General features: G+C 34.8%; 1 protein-coding gene across 1 annotated transcript in view; it reads left to right on the top strand.

Moving 5' to 3' along the window:
- The window catches only part of LOC105232426 (uncharacterized), a 31,076-nt gene extending 23,643 nt beyond the window's left edge, over positions 1–7,433 (top strand). Inside the window, exons 2-5 of the mRNA XM_011214100.4 lie at positions 6,368–6,486; positions 6,559–6,850; positions 6,914–7,060; positions 7,121–7,433. Of these exons, the coding sequence (XP_011212402.2) occupies positions 6,368–6,486; positions 6,559–6,850; positions 6,914–7,060; positions 7,121–7,272 (710 nt within the window). The 3' untranslated portion in view covers positions 7,273–7,433. The remainder of the gene's footprint in view (positions 1–6,367; positions 6,487–6,558; positions 6,851–6,913; positions 7,061–7,120) is intronic.
- The last annotated feature ends 8,048 nt before the right edge of the window (positions 7,434–15,481 follow it).

Raw genomic sequence — 15,481 nt, 5'->3', positions numbered from 1 at the left:
ATATTTTTATTATGCAAGTACCATGGCGAACACGTGATAAATAGTATTTTTAATTTAATGAAAAGTGGGAGTGGTTTTTGTCTGATTTTTGCAATATACTGCAGGAAAGTTAGTATAATATTATCTATCGAATTTGGTTGAGTAGTTTCTGAGATATGGGTTTTCATCTAAATGCGGGCCAAATGACTCGCCCATCATCCCACTTTGACATCGGTTCCTCATAAGTCCTCATGTGCCATTGTGTGTGTAAAACGGTATGTCTCTGGGCTTATCTTTGGACACTTGATTTTCACATGCTTCTCTCGAGGCGAAGTTTTCACCAGCAAAACCTTTCGTCATAGCTAGTAAAAAGGTAGGTAAATAGTAAAATTGAGTCTTTGAACTACAATCTACGGTCTATTGAACCCTGCTTCTGCAAATTGCTGGGCAATTTAGAATCAGGTGTTCTGGAGTGTCCTCTTCCATGTAGAGTAGAAAATGGATGCATTAGAACCTCCCAATCAAGCTGTAGGATGTTCTGGATAGTCACTATCAATATGAGCGGTCTGGCATTGTCTTTATGGAACACAATCCATCATTTATCTTCTAATGGCCATTGATTACTTTCTTTGAATAATTCACTTGTTGACAGTATATGTCCGAATTAATAATTTGGAAGTAGAGGAGGAGGTATGTAAGAGCAGATGATTCTCTGTGAATCATTTCTTATTGAACGTCAATGCTGGCTTCGACCAAAATCTATTTCGCTGAACGTTGCTGTAATTGAGTTACTTTTCATCATCAGTAATCATTCACTTCAGAAAAGCATATGTACCTCGCCTTGCATTTCCGCTTTTATCGAAGAAAAAATGTGAAATATGGCGTATGTGTTCTTTGCTCATGTCAAAACAATACTGAGCTTTGCAATCAAAAAACTGCCTGAGAACATACCAACGTCATATTATAAACCTGCAATGGGTTCCAGGATATAATGAAGTCCTTGTTAAATAAGAAGCAGCTGAACTAGCCAAAAAAGGCACTACCCTACAATTGGGCTCCGGAAAAGAGGGAATTTATAAGCTGTTATTCAATTGACAAACATGTTATAAATATAACTGAATCTCGGTGGCGTCAATTACTGGCTTGCCCAACAAGAAGGCAAACGTGGCATGAATGGAATATGAGCGGCACTTGTTGATTATTAAAATGCAAAAGGAAATGTCATTCCTAAAGACTATCAGGAGTGCTAACATATCACTGTCTAATTGGCAGACATGCCAGCAGACTAAGTGATATAATGACTATTGTTGAAGCTCTCAAGAGGTAGAAGAAGGAGATTATAAAATATTTTCTATGCGTATGCTAGATTTTTTATAGAAAAATAATAACAGCTATCTATCGAGAGTTTCTCGACAATGTTACGGAAGTTGCACAGATAAAACCTTTCGTATTGATGAATTTAGCTGCACAAGAGGAGACAGTAATAAAGAGTCTATATTCGATTATAGTCCAATATTTTAAATCAGCTCTGATGGAATATACGTATACAAATTATGTTCGAAACCTTATATTGAAAAAAACTAAAAATAACAATAATTAATTATATATCTTTATTTAAGTATTAGTTGGTATTTAAGCAGGTCAGTTAAAGAAAAAATATTAGAAAAATATGAGAATATTTATCAAGTGAACATTTGACCACTGCAACCACACGATTTTTAAGCCATATTTCAACACAATTGGCATGAAGTATGGTACCTATGTGCAGTAAGCTTTGTGGAAAATATCGCGCAATATAAATTAATTGCAATTGCAACAACAAAACCAAACATATATTAATATTTTATCATAAAAGTATTGCAAAACTCTAATTGCCACATTTAACGTGGTCAGTTGGTTGGTTGAACGTGGCAACAGTAATGAGGTTTCATTATAAAATATACCTACACATACACACATTTAATTTCAATCAATTATTTCTTTCAAATGCGTATTTGCTAGTTTATTTCTTAAAGAAAATTCCCACTACAAAAATATCATTTTCGTTTTCGACTTTGTTCGTACGCGGTGCAGCAAACCATGAGTGTCCAAGGCAAATTCGATTAAGCAAATGTTAATCAAAAAATCGCCTTCGTTTAATTATGAAGTGAATGAGTTAGTGGTGGAGACTTTAATGAGCCGTGAAGCTTGTTTAAGTACAGTGCGGTGTTGCGCAAGTTTATAAGTTATATTTATATTTTTGAAATTGTTATTTGGTATTTTCTTAATTTAATTAATTTTAACATATGTATATGTATGTATGTAGTTTTTTTCATTAGAAAAGTTGTTAGTAAATCAATTTAAAGTTGGAAATTATTTACTTTAATAATACTTTGATTAATTGTGATACAAGCACGGCATATTCACAAAATAAAATAAAAAAATTTTCGGGATTTCCGTTTTGCGAGTCTCGAAATTTCGGGATTTATGAAATAAGTATGAAATGCTAAGAAATTAAAATTAAAAATTTTTCGGGATCATTTTTAACGAATCCCGAAATTTTGGAACTTGTCAAATAATCATAATTATACATGAAATGCTAACAAAATAAATTAAAAAATTTTTCGGGATCTCGTTTTACGAGATGAACTGGTCTGGGAGTAGTTACAGATTGGTTACGGACTAGTTGAAGATTTGTTACTTACACCTTACCTTACCTTAATAACAAAAAATATTTCTGAAGCCTCTAATGTGAATGCAAAATTTTAGAATTCTAAGCAATAAGTTTTTTTTATTTATTTTATTTTATTTTTTTTTTTATAAATTATTTGTACAATACTTAATATTCTACAAGTAAATATCTAGCAGCACTAGCTGCAGAGGCCTTCGGCTGTCTGTTATGCTATATACATGTGTATGTTTAAATTAATATTAAAACAGAAGTGAAAGGATAGATTAGTACTTAGGAAGTAGGGTTAGTGAGTTAATTAATTATCTTTATATTCGTCGAAGTAGATCTGTTTCCTTAAGAAAATTATAAATCATATTCACATTTTTGGCGGTGGGCTCATTCAGAAGCTGGAATGGATCGGCCGAATTAAAAATCTCCTGTCTAATTGTTGCAGTTATAGGGCAAGCGGTTAATATGTGTTCTATCGTTGCGTTTTCGTCGCAGAATGGGCAGTTTCCATGAGGGGCACGTTGCAATAAATAAGCGTGTGTAATTATGGTGTGTCCCAGACGTAAGCGGGTAAAGGGCTTGATGGCGCGTAAGGTGATATCGGCAGTGTAGGTCGGCTTAATTCTGAACGGGTTGATTTTCGAATAGTGATGAATATATCCACTCCAATTATCTTTTGCTGATTTTTTCCTTAGGCGTGTAATCTCAGTTATAATGTCTTGTTTTGTGAAATAACCAAAAGTTATGGTTGGTGTATTTGCTGCATTTTTCGCAGCTGCGTCTGCTTTTTCATTACCAGATATCCCTGTGTGCCCCGGGATCCACATCAGTTTCAGTTTGTTTGGATATTTTAAAAGATTGTTGCGTATGGCGACTATTTCATTTTGTGAGTTTTCCGAGGATTCTATGGCTTCGATGCAAGATTTGCTATCGGTGCATACGATATACTTTCCCCTGGTGTGATTTACATATGTAACTGCTTCTAATAAGGCGACGTCTTCGGCCGTAAATGATGAACATATTGTGTGGAGAGTGCCGTGTCGAATCAAGTCGCCATTTTCTTTTGTGACTGCGAACGTTGAGCTGTTTGCTGTTTTTGAGCCGTCGGTGTATATAAAGTTCCAACCGTAACTGGAGTATTTTGACTTCTCCGAAGCGAAGAGTTGCCTGTATTTTTCGCTTGAGGTCTTATCCTTCGGCAGTTGCAGGGTCTTAATAGCAAATGAAGAATTTTTTATCATCCATTGTGGACGAGTTTCAGGTCCAAGAGGACATTTATAGGAAGGTAACTCAAGTTGCCTGGCGAAGTTAACGCATCGCGCGATTGCTGACAAGCATTTAGGTTTCCGTTTCCTCGAGAGAGCATTTTGGACGTCTTTGGCGAGAATAGTGTTGGTCGTGAACAGAAGCTTTGGTAGTAAACGTCTGGTGCAGTCGATAGTCCTGTCTATTATAGTTGGCAGGCCAGTTTCAGCAAAGAGGTTTTTTAGTGGTGTTGTTGGAAATGCTAATGCTTCTGCGCATGGCCACATGGTAAGGGGGTGAGAGTATTTTCATTGTAGAAGCCGGGCAGTTGCCGTAGATAGGAAGAGCGTAGTCGATCTTGGAGATCATTAGAGCCTTGGTGACGTTGATAAGTGTTGATGGATGAATCAAACTTTTTTTCGACGTTAGATATTTGATTATATTTAGTCGCGTTAAGAGGCAGTCCTTAATATGCTTACAATGGGCCTTAAAGCTATATTTAGAGTCTAGTACTAACCCTAAGATTTTAAGTTCATTTACCATACTAATGTTAATATTGTTAGAATAGGTTAGTAAACCTGAGCATGTTCGTTTTTTACAAATATGTAATGTTTTTGATTTTTCGTAAGAGATGGTAGTTCCTGATGATAGGGACCATATCGAAATTTCGGATAAGATATTCTCAAACAGTTGGGCTGTATTGGTGAGGTTTGCACTCTTTGTGTAGAAAATTACATCGTCAGCATAAAGCTGGCACTCGATGCCGCGATGGTTGTTGTAAGTGAGTTGAGTAATCTCTTCGAAAGCTATTATAAAAAGGAAGGCGGATAATGGAGACCCTTGCGGGGTTCCGTTGTCAAGTGAAGCTATGGAGGATAAGAAACCATTTATTTTTACTTTGCATTGCCTGTGACTGAGGAAGTTCTTGATAAATTTCTTGATTTTAGGGCCTAGTTTCCACTTATCTAATGGTCTCAGAACGATATGGGCACCAACACGGTCGAATGCTTTCTGAAAATCAATTGTTAAAATTGAGACATGGTTCTTAGAGGAAAGAGCGCTTGATATAAAGTGATCTAGGTGCAGAAGAGCATCGATGGTGCCATAATTCTTTCTGTATGCGGTTTGGTTGGGGCTTATGAGTTTTCTTTTGTTGCAATACCACATCAGCCGGTTAACTATAACTTTTTCAAGAAGATTTCCCAAACAGGGTAAGAGCGATATCGGCCTATAGTTGTTGACATCAAGCGCTGACTTATTGGGCTTCAGGATAGGAACTATACACGAAGTTTTCCAGGCATGAGGATAGCATCCGCTTTCAAATATATTATTATAGAGGTTGAGTAAACGATGCTTAGCCTGGATAGGCAAGTTTTGAATGATTGGATAGGTAATTTTGTCAAGACCAGGGGTTTTGCCTTTAACGGACGAAAGGGCGAATTCGAGTTCGGTTAGTAGAATTTCCGACTCTAGTTGCTTAGCGGGAGGCGATAAACGGTACAAAATAGGTGGTTCAATACTTATTCGTTGAGATTTTAGGTTGCGGAACGTGTCTGAGAAGCTTGCATCGGAAGAAGAGAGTGACAGGAAAGAAGCAAAATGGTTGGCAATATCTACGGGAGCCGTTAATGGACCGCTTTGTGTTTGAATGTAGGAAAATAGGGGCCGTTTAGGAGATCCGGTTAGCATTTTGATATCATCCCATATTTTCTTTGGGCTAGTGCGGGGGTTTATGGTCTCAGTGAGTTCTTCAAACTTTTTCTTTTTATAATGTTTGGCAGAACGTCGGAACAACGCATTTGCCTTTTTGTAAAGGAGCAGGTTTTCAGCTGAGCGTGTTCGCTTGTATTCATACCATAAATTCTGCTTGGTGAGCCGTAGTCTGGACAAGTCAGCGTTTCACCAAGGAATATTTTTCCTACTTTTATTGGGAAGCGTTCGAGGGATGGAAAAGTGAGAAGCAGTACGTATGATTCTCGAAATTTTGGCAGACTCCTGGTTCGAGTTGGAGGAAACTTGCGTGGTCTCACAAAGATTGTTGCATATTTGTCTGAACTTTTTCCAATCAGCCTCATCAGTTTTGAATTTAGATGAAAATTTAAAAGTACTTGTATTTTGATTGTTGCGCGGATTTGTTTGTATGAATATTGGGAAGTGGTCGCTGCCAAACAAAGAATTTAGAACTTGCCATGTGCATTGGGGCGCTATATTAGTAGAGCAAAACGTGACATCAATATTGGAGAAGGTGTTGTGGGTGGAGAAATGTGTGGCGGATCCATCGTTAAGACAGATAATATTGGATGCAAGTAGCGCATCTTCAACTTTTTCGCCTCTTGCGTTTGTGTGCGTAGATCCCCATATTGTACTCCAGGCGTTTATATCTCCTCCTAAAATAAGTGGTTTATCTAAAAGCAATAAGTTATAATATGCACTTCTATTAAATATTATAAAACCTAACAACACCCCATTCTCTGCATTTTTCAGTACCATCCGAACCGAGTGCCACCAACAACTATTTTGAAGTCGCGCCCTGTGACCTTAAGGCAGTCGACAAAAATGAGTGCATACGCAATCTCTTCGCGCAAATCGTACCTCAACTGAAGGTGAGTATTTAAAGACCAACAGACTTCGAATTTTTCGATCTAAACGCCGTCTTTTTCTTTATTTTCAAACAGACTGGCTTACCGCAATACGGCATGTCCTCAATCGATCCGTACTTCTATCGTCGTGGCATTTTCCGTTATGACAACGAAGGCGTGCAAGGTGGTCTGCTCATCAAAAATATGTATATTAACGGTATTAGTGAATTCAAAGTAAACACATTCCTGTCGAATTTCACCGAGAAAGCATTCATTGTCAAGCTAAGCATCGAAATACCGCAAATCAAAGCGAATGGACAATTTAAGGCCGATGTGAAATTCGGTGGCTTACGTTTGGTGCCGAAGGGACCCTTCAACATAACGATCGGTATGGTCAAAGCAGTGGATGGTTTTTGAGTTTACCTTAAATTTAAATGGCTCTCAATTGTAGATAACATACGCGCCACAATTTTGACTGACGGTTTGCTGGAGAACACCGAGGCGGGTCGTCGCTTGAAGTTGAACCGCTTGAACGCCAATGTGGCTGTGGGTGATGCACGCATCATAGCCAACGGCATTTTCAGCGATCGCAATTTGAGTGAGTAGAGAAAGAAAGAGAAAGTGAACAGGATATAAATATGAGAAATTTTATTTTCAGATGCAATGATTTTGAATTTGGTGAACGAGAATCTGCCAGAAATCACCCGAGTAGGCATACCGGCTACACGCGAGCAGTGGGCACCCATTTTCACCACACATATCAATCAATTCTTTGCGAATGTTCCTATTGATAAATTCTTGATAGAGTAAGCATTCCATTTCTATATACACAGATGGATGTTCGCGAGAAGTTCAAAGCGAAAACTCATTTTAATATTCGCCCTACAAAATTTACATATTTTTAAGTGCACATACGTAAATTTAGTAAGCAATTTAATTATTAATATACATATGTACAATATACATATATAAGCGAAAAAAATTAAGATTTTAGTTTCTAGTTTAAGTTATTCATTACCAAGAACGATGCATGTATTTATTTAAATATTATTGCATGACATGCCCTAATGTACCTTTGTATTATTAAAATATTTATGCTTTCGATTCCAATGAAAATAATTTTTTTAGAGATTAATTTAAATAAAAAATATTAATTCATAAATAAAATATATATTTACTGTAGTTTTTTATGGATGAAATGCTTTGTTAATATATGAAAACAGACTTTCTTCGAAAGGTTTTGTTAAAAATAATTTCAATAAAAACTAAATTTAATAAATCTGCATCTGTGCTCGGTAAACTACATAGAGCTGGGTAAAAATGTGCTGTTTAGCCGCCTCGAAAAAAGTAGTTCTCTAAATCTTTGCTGGAGTCCCTTCGAACCCCCGACTTTTTTACTTGGATTAACATATTTATTGTCATACAACTTAAAATTTTATTTTGGAACCACTCTTAGTTACCAAAGCTTTTCTCAATAATGTACTCAATACTCTAGATACACCGGACCACCAATAATGCCTTCATTTATATTTTTATTCGTCTCATAAGCATTTGAGCCCGTGCCTTGACCACTAGCCACATTTGTGTTCTCTTTGATGGATTTGCTGTAGCTAGAACTCCTTTAATATTTCCCTACAAATATTCAGGACCAGTGTCTGCGCTGGCCTTTCCTTTCTGATGCTAATCACTCCTTAGCTGATTTGGTCGTATGTTTTAGCGCGTTATCCTATACAAACGTCTCTTTTATGGACAGACCACCTATTGAAAAATTCTTTTGCGAACTTTATTTTTGCAGCCAAATGTTTCTTCGCCAAAAGAATTACTTTCGGGGAACTTTTTATCTTCAAATTGTTTTCAAATAGCCTTCTACGATTTGGAGGATTGGCTGAGAGACTTCTAAAGGATCAGGGTGTGAAAATTATTAAATCATCGAATAGCCTCCTATGATTTTTATGAGTATTAATCGACAATTAAAACTTTTTTTTATAATTTTTGAGAATGGTTAGGACTAGATTTATAAATATCGTATAATCTGTCTGTGCTATAATACATATTGGTTTTTGTACATTCCAAACCCCCCCCGATTATTCTATGCTTTATTAATGTATTTTACAGCATTGTATATCATTGTGAAGTTGTATTCTAACGGGTGATTTTTTTGAGGTTAGGATTTTCATGCATTAGTATTTGACAGATCACGTGGGATTTCAGACATGGTGTCAAAGAGAAAGATGCTCAGTATGCTTTGACATTTCATCATGAATAGACTTACTAACGAGCAACGCTTGCAAATCATTGAATTTTATTACCAAAATCAGTGTTCGGTTCGAAATGTGTTTCGCGCTTTAATTTTGTTTAGCGATGAGGCTCATTTCTGGTTGAATGGCTACGTAAATAAGCAAAATTGCCGCATTTGGGGTGAAGAGCAACCAGAAGCCGTTCAAGAACTGCCCATGCATCCCGAAAAATGCACTGTTTGGTGTGGTTTGTACGCTGGTGGAATCATTGGACCGTATTTTTTCAAAGATGCTGTTGGACGCAACGTTACGGTGAATGGCGATCGCTATCGTTCGATGCTAACAAACTTTTTGTTGCCAAAAATGGAAGAACTGAACTTGGTTGACATGTGGTTTCAACAAGATGGCGCTACATGCCACACAGCTCGCGATTCTATGGCCATTTTGAGGGAAAACTTCGGACAACAATTCATCTCAAGAAATGGACCCGTAAGTTGGCCACCAAGATCATGCGATTTAACGCCTTTAGACTATTTTTTGTGGGGCTACGTCAAGTCTAAAGTCTACAGAAATAAGCCAGCAACTATTCCAGCTTTGGAAGACAACATTTCCGAAGAAATTCGGGCTATTCCGGCCGAAATGCTCGAAAAAGTTGCCCAAAATTGGACTTTCCGAATGGACCACCTAAGACGCAGCCGCGGTCAACATTTAAATGAAATTATCTTCAAAAAGTAAATGTCATGAACCAATCTAACGTTTCAAATAAAGAACCGATGAGATTTTGCAAATTTTATGCGTTTTTTTTAAAAAAAAAGTTATCAAGCTCTTAAAAAATCACCCTTTACTATAGAATCGATTCCCTTTAGGTTGTACGTTTTTTCCTTAGCTTTATTGTCAACTATCGCTTCTCAATAGAACAATTTCTTCCTTTACTTATTCTACTAAAAATGAAAAAAACTGAATATTGGATTTTTGACATATTTACAAAAAAATTAAAATCCCTCATCCAAGTCTGTAAGATTTGTATCTCAAAGTCCTATGTGAAATTACATGAAGATCGGTTGAGTAGTTCTGTATAAATTTTTACAACCGACTTCAAAAACACAGTTCTCAAGGCTGTTTCTCCGAAACTATTACTCGGATCAATTTGAAAAATTCGCAAAATATTCTAAAGGTGTTGCAGAATTTAATGCTTTCAGAGTCGGTGAGAAAAATTCCTCGACTTAAAACCACTTTCTTAGAAATATTTGTCAAAAATCGAAGGAATAAAGGTTGTGATATCAATATCGGGTTTTAAAGCTAGTATGAAGTGTAAGTGCTCTCACAAAAAATTGCTTTCTCGTTCGAAAGTTACCATTTTTTAAAAAATCTATATTTTGGCTAGTTCGTTGAATTTTTATATAAAATTATAATTTTAAAGACGAACCCCCTTTTAGCTAGAGTTTGATCCTAATATCTATTTTCAGATTTCGAAATTCAACTAACCCCTCGGTGGAATGCATCATTAGTTGCTTTAGATAGCTGATAGCAGTTCATTTCCTCTGTGTTGATTTTAGTGATAGTTATACTATGGAAAATTGGATTATTTTCCAGAGAAACTTATCCCTGTTTATTCACAAGAAGCCATTTCAATGGCAACAATAAATATTTGTATTGAAAACTTGGTTTTGATTTATGAATTCCAAACTCTCTGTTACATGGACAAAAGTCTTTAATGTAAAAATGAATTTATTAGCAAATTTGAAATTATTCGACGTAAAAAGCGATCATTCACAGTTTGGTAGCTTATGTACTGTTGAAATGATCTTATTGCAAAGTATAAAAAAACATTACATACTTTTGGGCAGTTTTTAGGTACCAGTTGAAAATATGTTCATTCATATAATTCACAAAATGTACAAAGCTATTCAGAATCACTTGTTACATATCCAGATATATGGACTTGAGCATGGGACCATGGAATGGACTTAAGTATTTTAGAATATATTATTACCAGTCTTGTCATGTTATATATAAAGAAGAAGAAGATATGTTTGTTACATCGCAAATATGCCACGAAAGTGTTCAAATGATCCCGACCGTTTTTTTATGTGTAGGGAGAATTAATATTTTAATACCAAGATAAATCCTAAGTTTCACACACATAAGTGTTGTGGACCTAAGGATCATGTAGGTGAATGTTAGAAAGAGAGAGAGAGAGATTAATTGAGGTTTGCGACTTGTCTTCTATTGTGAATGTAACTTTTTTAACTCAAACAAAAGCCATTATTATCAAGTCTAAACACAATAGCCTGTATCAAAACGAAGTGTCGGTCTGCCTGTACCAAAGCCGCCAAAGAGATGGCGGTGGATTATTATATCTGAAAGAGAAATTATCCAAACGCAGCGGGGCAAAAAATAAAGAGGGAATAAAAGATAAGATATTTTCTTTGAAGAAAATGTGATTGATTAAGAAAACTCGGTTTACTTTCTGGCAAATTTGGGAGTTGTGAGTGAAGAAAAAGTGCGAGATATGCCATCAGCACATTTTCTAAATGGAGAAGCGCTTACAAGAGAAATAGAGTGCAGGAATACCAGCAGATTATTGTTAGATACTTGGAAAAGGCCTTCCGGAAGCCAAATATTGAAAAAAAAATCATAAGTGTTGTTGCTATATTAGGCAATAATTTCTCTAAATGCTGCTGATGTTTGTTTTGATGTCACAAGAAAACCTGACTTTTATTCATTCACATCAAAATTTGATATGAGTTTCATGTGTTAGAAAAGTATAAATTTTGTTAACCAGTAATATTGAACATTTGAATCAATATAACAAATTAATTAAGCTAAAGAAAAAAATTTTTCCCTAAAAATTTTCCCTCAAAAATTTTTCCCTCAAAAATTTTTTCTCTAAAAAATTATCCCTCTAAAAATTTTTTCTCCATAAAAACATTTCTCCCTCTAAACATATTTCTCTAAACATTTTTTTTCTCTTAAACAAAAAAAAAATTCTCCCTAAAAAAAATTTCCCCTCTAAAAACATAATCTCCAAAATTTTATTGTTTCTAAAAAAATTCTTTCTAGAAAATTTTTTCTCTCTGAAATAATTCTTTTTTCTATAAAAAAGAAAAAAATTCTCCTTAAAATCATTTCCCCTCTAAAAATTTTTTTTCTCTCTAAAATAATTATTTTTCTCTAAAAAAGGAAAAAAATTTTCCCCTCTAAAAGTATTTCTCTAAAAATTTTTTCTGTCTAAAAACTTTTTTCTCTCCGAAATAATTCTGATTTTCTAAAAATTTGTATCTGTGAAAATTCTTTTAAAGACTTTTTATCTCTAAAAACTTTTTCTCTATAAAACTTTTTTTTCTCTAAAAAATTGTTTCTGTCCAATTTTTTCCCTCTAAAATTTTGTCTGGTGAAATTTTAAGTCTCTACGGCTTAGTCCAATTTTCTTTTTATGGACTTATTTTTGTAAAATTTCTTAAAATTGATTTAGTTGATAAATTAAAAATTAAAATAAATTATAAATATTTTTATAGATAATTTCACTAAAGTGAAAATGCCTTTATATTTGATTTATAACCAGCTAAAATGTAAGACCTTCAAATGGATCGATCGCTTTCTTGTAGATTATCATTTTTATCTTTACTTTCTTTATTCTTTGCTATTTCAACTAAGATCATAAAGAAATAAAGTAATAAGAACAATAAAATGTAAAAATTACCCTATTTAGGTCTGACAGCATTTTATTGCACATAAGTTAATCCCACTTGACCAATTTGTTCCAAATGAACCTATGCCACACAAACAAATGCTCGCCCCAACCAAAGCCGCAAGCAAGATACGCAAATAAAATGTCAATAAAAATGAAATGAGGATAAAGGAGTGGCCCTGTGAATACTACAGAGCGAGAACAAAAAAAAAGACTACCGAAATACGCTATTGTTTCTTTTGTGCTCAATTTGGCAGAAACTAGCGCAAATTGGACCAATAAAGCAGGAAATTCAAGTGGTAATTCACTAGAAATAAAATTGAAATAAAAAGGCAAAAACAAAAATAAAGAATAATAAAAAAAGTACAAAAATATTGAAAGGAAAAAATTCGAAAACAAAAGAAAGTAAATAACAAGCTTTTTGTGAAATTTTTTAAGTGTATCATATTTACAACAACACAGTGTCATTACAACTGAGTCACACTTGAGATTTGATTGATTTTGTTTATGGTTAATTTACGTTGCTGACATGATTGCGCATGAATTACAAACAAAAGTGTACGGAAAGCCACAAGAACAATTCTTTGTAGAAATTTCACAGCCGCCAGCCTGCCTGTCATACTGTGAATACCTTCGGCAAATTGGCTTGAGGAGATTAAAGATTTTGGCGATTATTCAAGGATTGCACGCGCTTCGCACTTACTTTTCGCTAATAATTTGCAAAAACAACAATGCGCTTAATGAGACCTCTGATTCAATTGCTGTTATGTTTTTATTTTTATTTTTTTTTACATGAAAAATGAAATAAATTCATGAATACATATAGTATATTTTTGGAAACTTCCTTCTTTGCTTGTGGTTTATGAAAGTTCTAAAAAAAGGAATTTAGGTTATTCACATTTTAAGCTTTTGAAATTTGCTGATTGCAGCATATTTAGGCGATGAAACATTGTGAATCGTTTGTGGATTGAGGACAGTGGCGAGTTGTTGGATGATTGATCGTTTACGGTGATCGGAAATGTTTAAGCGTTTTGTGTTTATTGGTTAATTGTGTGAAATAAAAACATATAAAAATTTCTTTATATATAGCTATTGGGTAGTCTAAAAACTTCGTATTTCTAATCAGGCTTCAACTAATTTTTTTATATTTATAATAAACTTCAATAAAATATGTACCACTTTGGTTCACCATTTTGTGCCATTTTTTCGCTAGAGATATTATTCCATTAGTGTAAAACTTTTCTTTAAGGGAGTTCTGCATTGTCCGAAACAAATGGTAGTCCGATGATGCAAGGTCAGGGCTATATGGTGGATGCGTCAGAACTTCCTAGCTAAGCTCTCTCAATTTTTGCCGAGTCATCAAAGATGTGTGTGGTTTAGCGTTGTCCTGAGCGAAGATGAAGCCCTTTCTTTTGACCAGTTGTGGTAAATTTTTTTTCGATTTATTGCTTCAATCTCAACAGCTGTTGATAGTAAAAGGTAGAATTAATCGTTCGACCAGGCTAGAGCAGCTCATAATAAATAATTCCTTTCCAATTCCACCAAACACTCAGCACTTTTTGTCTCCTGTTACCATTCGCTGCAGAAATGGTTCGATTTCATTTCGTTTCAGCAAAGAATCGCAGATCGGTCCATTAATTTTTTCACAGACAATGTCATGGCTAATTTCATCGACTTTTTCAACGATAGGTTGTCCAGAGCGGGGGGAAATTTCCAGAACGGAAGCGAGCGTAAAAATGGTGGCGTATTTTTAAAAAAGTTAGAATTTTTTTTGCTTTGCAGCGAATTTTGTTTTGGTCGACTGCAAAGGAGTTCCACGGAGCGATAATTTTAGTTTGGGATACAAGAAAAAATCACAGGGATCCAAATCTGGTGAATACGGTGGTTGAGCGATTACATTCATTGTGTTTTTGACTTAAATTTAGTTTCAATTGTGGCTCGATGTGATGGTGCATTATAATCGTTTAAAATCCATACATTTTTCCTTCACAATTCCGGCCGTTTTCGACTGATGTTGTCACGCATATGCCTAAATACGGCCAAATAGAATTTCTTATCGACCGTCTGTCCTTCGGCACCAAATTCGTGATGCACCAAGCCACGAATATCCAAAAAATAATGAGCATCACTTTGGCTTTGGCGTCGTTTTTTTAAGTTTCGGCTACTTTTTCCTCTCCATTCCTATGATTGTTGACTTGTTTGCATGTCAAACTCATAAACCCTTATCTCATTGGCAGTTATAATACTCTCCATGAATGTGGGATAGCAATTCGCACGATTAAGCATGTCCAAAGAAAACTCTTTCATTCCCTCCCGTGCCTCTTACCGAGCACGGATCGTCAGTAAATAAATTTTCCCTTAACTTCAGTTATTTTATCTTCTTATTCTTCTTATTTCAACGGGCTTTATTATACTATGACCCTTTTTACTTGTTACTATATTTTAAGTTTTCAATTAAAATTAAATTTTCAAAAATAAAAAATGGTTTATTAATCGTTTTGTTGAACTTTTATCTAATCTATTTTCATTAAGCTTTGATTCGATCAGCTGTTCGAGTTTGTTTCTTGAGTCTTTACCAGTACCAGTATGGAGTTTATGTCAATCAAGTTTGTGGCTTAAGTCTTTTCTTTTAAGCTGTGTGAATATTTGTGACATAAGTCTTTTGTTTTATACCATGTGAATTTGTAGCTGAATTAAGTGGCGCTAAATAGTATGAGAAAAAAAGAAATATTGTAACACGAATCCCATTCCACTATAGAAGCAGCACAGTCATATAGTAAAAGTGAAGTTGAAAGCGCTACTAGAAATTTACCATAATACTATAAAAATTGCAAAATGTCGACATAAATTAACATAAAAACAATAAAAGTAGATAAAAATGAAAAGAAAATAGCAACTATGTAAACTGAAGTGGCATAGTAGAACTTCGCATTTATGCAAAGCAAAAACAAAAGAAAAAGTAGAAATGGGAAGGACAAGACAATGGCTTGTGTATGTAGTATGGGCATTAGTAGGCGCGCATAGAATATTCTATGGTCACTCAATGGCCATTTGTTTGTTGATGTTTCTATTTTTGTTGTTATTGAATTTG

Source organism: Bactrocera dorsalis, chromosome 1, assembly GCF_023373825.1.
Source record: "Bactrocera dorsalis isolate Fly_Bdor chromosome 1, ASM2337382v1, whole genome shotgun sequence".
Taxonomy (NCBI): domain Eukaryota; kingdom Metazoa; phylum Arthropoda; class Insecta; order Diptera; family Tephritidae; genus Bactrocera; species Bactrocera dorsalis.
Note: the sequence above shows the minus strand (reverse complement) of the source record. Positions and strands in the feature narration are given on the sequence as shown.